At 43.2% G+C, this 7,798-nt stretch overlaps 1 protein-coding gene across 1 annotated transcript in view; it reads right to left on the reverse strand.

Annotated features, from left to right (window-relative positions):
* Positions 1 to 288, reverse strand: part of STK10 (serine/threonine kinase 10) — a 116,621-nt gene extending 116,333 nt beyond the window's left edge. The window contains exon 1 of the mRNA XM_032851803.1: positions 38 to 288. Coding sequence (XP_032707694.1) covers positions 38 to 193 — 156 coding nt within the window. The 5' untranslated portion in view covers positions 194 to 288. The remainder of the gene's footprint in view (positions 1 to 37) is intronic.
* Between the last annotated feature and the right edge of the window lie 7,510 nt (positions 289 to 7,798).

A 7,798-nucleotide genomic window follows, 5' to 3' on the forward strand; every position in this document is an offset into this window, starting at 1 on the left:
CCACGCGCCCAGGGCCACCCACCCCTAGCGCCCTTACCTTGTAAACCTTTCCGAAGGCGCCGTCGCCCAGCTCTCCCACGATCTCCCACACCTCGTTGGGGTCCACGTCCCGGCGGACGTGCTCATATTCGCGGGACTTTCTCTTCTCGAATGTAGACAGGCGCAGGATGCGGCGGAAATTGGCGAAAGCCATGGCTGGGGGCGCGCGAGCCGGGGGGCGAGGTGGCGCCGGCTCCCGCTCGGGCTCGGGCTGTGGCTCCGGCGGCCGCGAGGAGGAGGGGCTGGAGGACGCCGCCGCGCTCGGGGGTTCTCCCCAGACCCGCCCTTCCCCGCAGCCAGACCCCGGTCAAGTGCGCCCCGGGCTGCGCGCGGCGGGAGCACCCGGAACCGCGCAGGCGGCCACGGTCCCCGCCCCCGCTCGGTCGCGTCCCCGGGGCCGCCTCCCCACTGCCCGCCCCGCTAGCGCCGCACTCCCGCCCAGCCAGCTAGCCCCGGGACGCGTTCCCGGGACCTGGCCCCGAGCCCACCCACGGCCCGGCTCCACCTGCCGCTCCCCGGCAGCGCCCGGAGACCCCTTAATTGGCTGCGGGCGCTCCGCGGCTCCACCCGTCGCCGCAGGGCACTCTGGAAACTGTAGTCCCCCGCGCACCGCGCGTCCGCGAGCCACAGCAGGGCTTTAAGAGAACTTAGGGGATCCTTTGGCGGGACTGGCCCGGGTCTGCGAGGCCAACCGCGCCGCACGGCTCCCTTAAGGTCTGTAGGAGCGAGAGGGGAAGCAAATTGGCTTTCCCGAACGCCTACTGATTGTGCCCCGAAGGCCAAAAAGCTGAAGGGCATTAATCAATGAATCTGCCCCGCCACTACACTGCAATTCCGCTTTGCTCGCACCAACTTTTCAGGTAGGGGACGCCCGGCGAGCGAAGGCACCCGCCACCCCGAGGCTGCACATCCTGCTGGAGGATCCGGTGCGGTTTCCTCGGCGTGGTGCTGCCTCCTAGTGCACGAAATGCCGCGCCCCTTGCGGCTGCCGCCAGTCCCCGGAGGCCGGGGCTTCCCGGCTCGTTTCCTGCTTCCAGGGGCTCTCCCGCACCAAGATCCACAACTCGGCCGGCGTGAGAGGGCTGGGAGAAAGAGCTTCTTGAGGACTGTTTAATCACGTGCTTCATGATGCATCTTAAGATAAGTTTGCATATTAACTAGAAGCTTTCTTGGTCTTCATTTCCCAATTTAAAACTGAGCTCATTACAGAAAGAAGTGAAGTTTTCTTTGCCATCATCCTTGATCCTGGCTGTTTGACTCACTCCTCAGCCGCTGTGCCAGCTACTGTTCACTCTCTATAGGACAAGTATCCTTTTACCTAAATCTACAAGGTGGTTCTGTGAAGATCGTTAAAGGAAATCTCGCTAAAATGGAGTTCAGAGGCTAGAAAGGGGAGCCCATAGCACCTGATGTCAATAACAGGAAAATTGAGGGAGCCTGGGTGGCTCAGTGGGTTAAGCCTCTGCCTTTGGCTCAGGTCCTAGTCCCAGGGTCCTCGGATCCAGCCCCACATTGGACTCTCTGCTCAGCAGGGAGCCTGCTCCCCCCTCTCTCTGCCTGCCTCTCTGCCTACTTGTGATCTCTCTCTCTGTCAAATAAATAAATAAAATCTTAAAAAAAAAAAATACAAACAAGAAAGTTGTCGATTGCAGACTCCAGCATAAGAATACTCAACAGGAACATCATCAATACAGGGCCCAACAGAGAAAGATGCACATTGCAACTTGGGAAGAAATCCACTACTCTGGTAACTCAGCCAGTGGAAAACCATCATCACCCTGAACTCTTGCTTTTCTCCAATAAAATTTCCTTTAAAACAATTCCTCCTAACTTCCTCCTTCTCCATAAAACAAAGTTTCTCTTCTTTGTTGTTGGACTTGCCTATGGTTTTGTCTTAGCTTGCATGTCCTGAATTGCAGTTTTCTTTTATTCTCATATAAACCCATTTTGCTGATAAAATAACTGGCTGTTTTATTTTTTAGGTTACATTTCCAAGTAGAGGATGCTGAGGGGTGGGCAGCCTGCAAAGGTTGTTACCTTATAACCTTATAATCAAATGAAATGTCAGTGAATGTCACACTCTGGGAATCCCCACCCCTATGGAGAATGTCAATGTTGAGATGTTTTCACCCCTTCCTGAGCAGTGTGCAAATAAGAAATGTAATTCTAAGTTTGAAAAGCTAACTATAGAACCCTGGTTTGCTGGTGGTGGCCTGCACAGAGGGTACCCCTAGTAAAGGTTGCCAGGAGTTCTGGGGAATTCTGGGGCTGAGGATACAAAACACTTGAGAGTCAACCCACCTGAGAGGCAAGGAAATGGGAATTTTTCCTTCAAGCCCCATCTGTCTGTGGCCAAGGGCTGCTCCATAAGGCAGCACTTCCAGCCTGCTCTGCTGAGGGACAAGAGAACACCCCCAAGTTAAGAGATGTCATGAGGCTTTGTACAGCTTCTACTAACAGTCCTTACATTTCTCATTTCTTTTCCTTTCCTATAGCATTTGCTAGGATCTCTAGCTATATGTTAAATAGCAACAATGAAAATGAAAATTCCTGTCTTGGTCCAACATTTAGTGGAAAAGGATTTAAAGTTTCTTCTCTAAGTATGATGTTTATGGAAGGATGGTAGCAACTGATCTGTACAAAAAAAAAAAAGAAGTCTCCTGATATTCCTAATATTTGCTAATAACTTTTTATCATATCATTGTTATATCATCTACTATAAAGTAGAACTGTATAAAATATTTTATGCATTTATCACATAAGTTAATCATAATATTAGCCATATGATTTTTCTCCTCTAACCTAAAAACATGGTGAATTTCATTGATTAAAATCTTCTTACAATCCTGGAAAGTAAATATTTTGCCTGGAAAATCTTACATTTAGGATATTCTTATCTATTCACAAGTCAAATGGCCGATACTTTGTTTATACTGTCTTTATCTTGTTTTAAAATCAAGGTACTGTTAAAATAAAAAACAAATGCAGACCAGGCTTGAAAATTCCCCAAGCAGACAAAACCATTTTAGTCATACAAACAAAGCTTAATTTAGCTTATTTTGCAAGACTAACTTGACCTGGGTCATTTCTTACATATGCCTCTGGAAATCACAAGCAAAACTTGAACTGTTTCCCAAGGTTGATATAAGGTAACCACTGACCAGTTCCTTATCATTTAAGAAAATTCTAATAATGAATCACTGTGAGAAATAGACAGTCACTGCTTTCTCAGTATATAAAGTGTTTTATAACAGTAAGCCTCATTGTTAGTTTCAGTTTGAGTATTTCTGATCTGCAAAATGTCTTCTTGGTGTGTACACCAACTTCTTGGTGTGTACACCAACTTGGTGTGTACATAAACTTTTCTAATTACTACTTAAGTGATTTGCTGGTTTTATTACTATTATTTCTGAACTTTTTTTTAAGATTTTATTTTTAAGTAATCTTTACACTCAATGTGAGGCTCAAACTCACAACCCCAAGATCAAGAGTCCCATGCTCCACCAACTGAGACAGCCACGTGCCATTCCTTGTCTCACTTTTGATTGCAGTTGTTTTTGGGGTTTTTTTTTTTTAGATTTTATTTATTTATTTGCCAGAGAGAGAGAGAGAGCACAAGCATGGGGAGTGGCAGGCAGAGGGAGAAGCAGTTTCCCTGCTGAGCAAGGAGCCCGACGTGGAACTTGATCCCAGGACCCTGGGATCATGACCTGAGCTGAAGGCAGACACTTAACCAACTGAGCCACCCAGGCGTCCCTTGATTGCAGTTTCTTACTGCGTTTAGACATTGCAAATATCTTTCTGATTTATCATCCCTCAGTTAACTTTGCAAACAGTGTCTTCTATTGAGCAAAAATGCTTAATACTGATGTAACTGAACTATTTTTGTTTTATTTTTGAAAGTTTCAAAAATCAACTTTGAGGCTTAATTTACTATTCAGTAAAAATGCACCCAGTGTCAGCCTACAGTTCACTGAGTTTTGACAAATACAGATACCCATAAAACCATCACCATAGTCGAGCTACAGAACTTTTCCAACATCCAAGAAACTTCCTTCTTCTTCTTCACAAGTCAATCTCCGTTGACACTCCTGGCCCCGCGCAACCTCTCACCACTGGAATTGGAATTGTCTTTCCTAACTGACCATATAAGTGGAGTCAGACAGTATGTGCTCTTTTAAATCTGGCCTCATTCCATTCAGCATAATGTTTGTGGAGATTCATCATGGTGATACGTGTATTTGTGGTCCATTCTTTTGATTGCTGGGAGTGTGCATTGTATGGATATACCATAACTTGTGATTCCACTGAGCTGTAAATGGACATGTGAGTGGTTTCCAGTCTTGAGTTTTTAGAAATAAAGCTGCCATGAATATTTGTGTACAAGTCTTTGCATAGACCTATATTTTCATTTTTCTTGGGTACCTCTAAGAGAGCAATTGCCGGATCCTATACTAAGTATACGATTAACTTTATAAGAAATATCCAAGCAGTGCCTGGGTGGCTCAGTCGGTTAAGAGTCTGCCTTTGGCTCAGGTCATGATCTCAGGGTCCTGAGATCAAGCCCCACACCGGGCTCCCTGCTCAGCAGGGAGTTTGCATCTCCCTCTGCCCCTCCCCTGCTCGTGCATGCTATCTCTCTAATAACTAAATAAATTAAATGTTTTTAAGAAAAGAAAAAGAAACTATCCAAGTATTTTACACAGTGGCGTTATCACTTTACATTCCCACAAGTGATATTGCTCCAAACACATTATCATCATTAATTCTAGCCATTCTTGTGAGTACATACATACTGACTTTTGCCCTCAAGACATTTGCCCAAATCCTAAACTACAGAGCTTAAATCCTAAATCCTAAACTACAGAGGGAAGGAAGACAAAAAATACAAAAGAAAGCCAATAGGCTCACAGGCTGAAAAGTTAAGCAGAGCCCAGATGTGGTCTCTAAATACAATTTTCCATGAAATGAGACTATGACTCGTTGGGGAAGTGCTTTCTAGATCTAAGACAGGAAATGTCTGTCCTCGCATTAATGTCTGTGTCAAGGTTTGAAACAGAATAGAGAATGTGTACAGATGGTAATTATGCACATATAAAGATGCTCAACGTCATCGTCAGTCATCAGGGAAATGCATATAAAAACCACTGAATCAGTTTGGATAGGTTAGGTTATGCTACAATAAAAAAAAAAAGTCTTGGTAGTTTACACAAAGATCGCTTTCTTACTGTATAGTAAGCTATAAAGAATGTCACATCTAAGAAAAAAATGGATGATCTACAAAATTATAAATTTTCTTGAGCATCTCAGAGAAGTGAGGTTCCAAGGCAACCAAGTGACCTGAGTTCTGGAAAGCAACAAGCTCCTGCAAGGACAGATAGGGCACAATACCCTGTTCACATGGCAGAATGTGGCTGAAAATGGCGGCCCCCATCCAACTGGCGGAGAGAAAAGCAGCTAAGGTTTTGGCAAAGGGTTAAAGGCAAAATGTGGGCTGCCATATTGGTGTGGAATAGCTGTAGCTGGAGTGCCCAGGTCCAAGGGGTGGTCACACGTGCTCCTAAGCTCCTTCCCACAGGTGAGAGACATTGAGGGCAGGGCCTCGGACTGAAGAGTGCCCCTTCTTGCCCATGAGGGAGTAAAGGAGGTGGTTGATGGCCACCAGAGGATGAGTATAAGGGCTCAACGACTTCCTCAGAAGTAGCAAAGGCAACTGCCCTCAAAGCAAAAGCTTTGTGCTGTTGAGAGAGGGGAATGAAAACCCTCCCTCCCAGGGCCAACTTCTGGAAGTTGTTATAGGAGCTAGCAGCACTCACCCTAACTGCTGGAACTGGAAAAATGCTATTAATAGAGCAAGTTTTCTTCTCCCTCCCCTCCGTGCCAGTGGATCTTTCCTTTGTAGCTCTTGGTGAATTCTGAAGGCACCTGGAGCTAGATTCCTCACACGACATTATTTTTACTGTTGTATACAGTTAAGATTCATTTAGGTTTACTCACACATTTTTAATTTCTGGTGCTCTTCTTTCCTTCCTGAATTTCTGTGTTTCCGTATGGGATTATTTTTCTGTGCCTGAAGAACTCCCTTATGGGTGTTATTTTTCACAGTTTTTATGTGTATGGATTTAGTTTGCTAATGTTTTATTTAGAATTATTGCTTTTATGTTCACGAGTGAGATTTTTAACTTGCTTTTCTTATACTGATCTTGCCATGTGTTGATATCAAGATTATGTTAGACCATAAAATGAGTTGGAGAGTTTCCTCTCTTTACGATTCTCTAGAAGAATAATAAAGCACGCTGCATACTTTTTTTTTCTTTTAAGTAAACTGTATGTCCAACATGGAACTCGAAATCACAACCCTAACATCAAGAATCATACGCATTACCAACTGACCCAGCCAGACACCTCACATGTTGTACACTTTAAGCTTACAAAATACTTTATGTCAATTATATCTCAATAAACCTGGAAAAAGAATTGTAATATAACTAATTTAAAACGTATATTGATTACAAATTGAAATGATAACATTCCAGACATGGGGTTAAATGTTATCAAAATTAATTTCACTTTAGGGCATTGAGTGGCTCAGGTAAGCATCCTACTCTTGGTTTCAGCTCAGGTCATGATCTCAGAGTCATGAGATTTTGAGATCTAGCCACTCAGTGGGCTCTGTGCTGGGCACGGAGTCTGTTTGGGATTCTCTGCCTCTCCTTCTGCCCACTCCCCAACCATGCATGTTCTCTAGACAAACAAATAAATAAAATCTTAAAAAATTATAATAATTTCAGTTATTTCCTTTCTTTCTTTCTTCTTCTTCTTTTTTTAAAGTAGGCTCCACTCTATGGAGCCCAACACCAAGCTTGAACTCACGACCCTGAGATCAAGACCTCAGCTAAAATCAAGAGGCTGACACTTAACTGACTGAACCACCCAGGTATCCCTTTTTACTTTTTTTTTTTTAAATGGCTACTAGAAAATTTCAAATAATATATCCAACTCAGATCTGTGGCTCACAGAGTATATTTATCAGACAGAGCTAATTTAGCTCTTTTTTTTTAATAAGATTTTGTTTTCCAGTAACCTCTGTACTCATTGTGGGACCAAACCCACAATCTGGAGATCAAGAGTCACGTGCTCTGCCGACTGAGCCAGCCAGGCACCCAGAGAGTTTGTGTATAATACTCTTATACGTATTTTCATCTCTTCCATATCAATAATTGTTTCTTCCTCATTCTCAATTTTAAAAATCTTTTTTCTTATCACACTTGCCAAAAGTTTATGTTTTTATTGGTCTTTTCTTAAAACCAGCTTTCACACTAGCTCTAACTATAAGCTTATAGAAAATACAGGAGACAGAGGGACGTGTTAACACATTGGAGATAAAATCTGCAAAAACCAGAATGTTTTCCTCTACACAACAATCTGGATTATTCAACAAATAAATTGCAAGAAAAAGAAAGGAGGAACCTGAAGATATTAAGAAACAGTCTAAATGTAACGCTTCAATCTGTTTGGTTTCCTAACTTAAGCAACTAAAAATTTATTTTTTTTTATTTTTTTTTTTTTTGTAACTAAAAATTTAAAGAAACAACCAAGGAAATGTGAACGCTGAGTGAATATTTAATGACATTAAGGCATGATGTTGAGTTTTAGGTATAGTAGTGGTAGGTGATTTTGTTAAAAGGCTGTTTTAGTACTTTTTCATATGTTTTTCCATTTTTCTGGTTTTCTAACGAATGCATTTAGACTATAAATA

The sequence above is a fragment of the Lontra canadensis genome, unplaced genomic scaffold, assembly GCF_010015895.1.
Source record: "Lontra canadensis isolate GAN:19392208 unplaced genomic scaffold, GSC_riverotter_1.0 scaffold5, whole genome shotgun sequence".
Lineage (NCBI taxonomy): Eukaryota > Metazoa > Chordata > Mammalia > Carnivora > Mustelidae > Lontra > Lontra canadensis.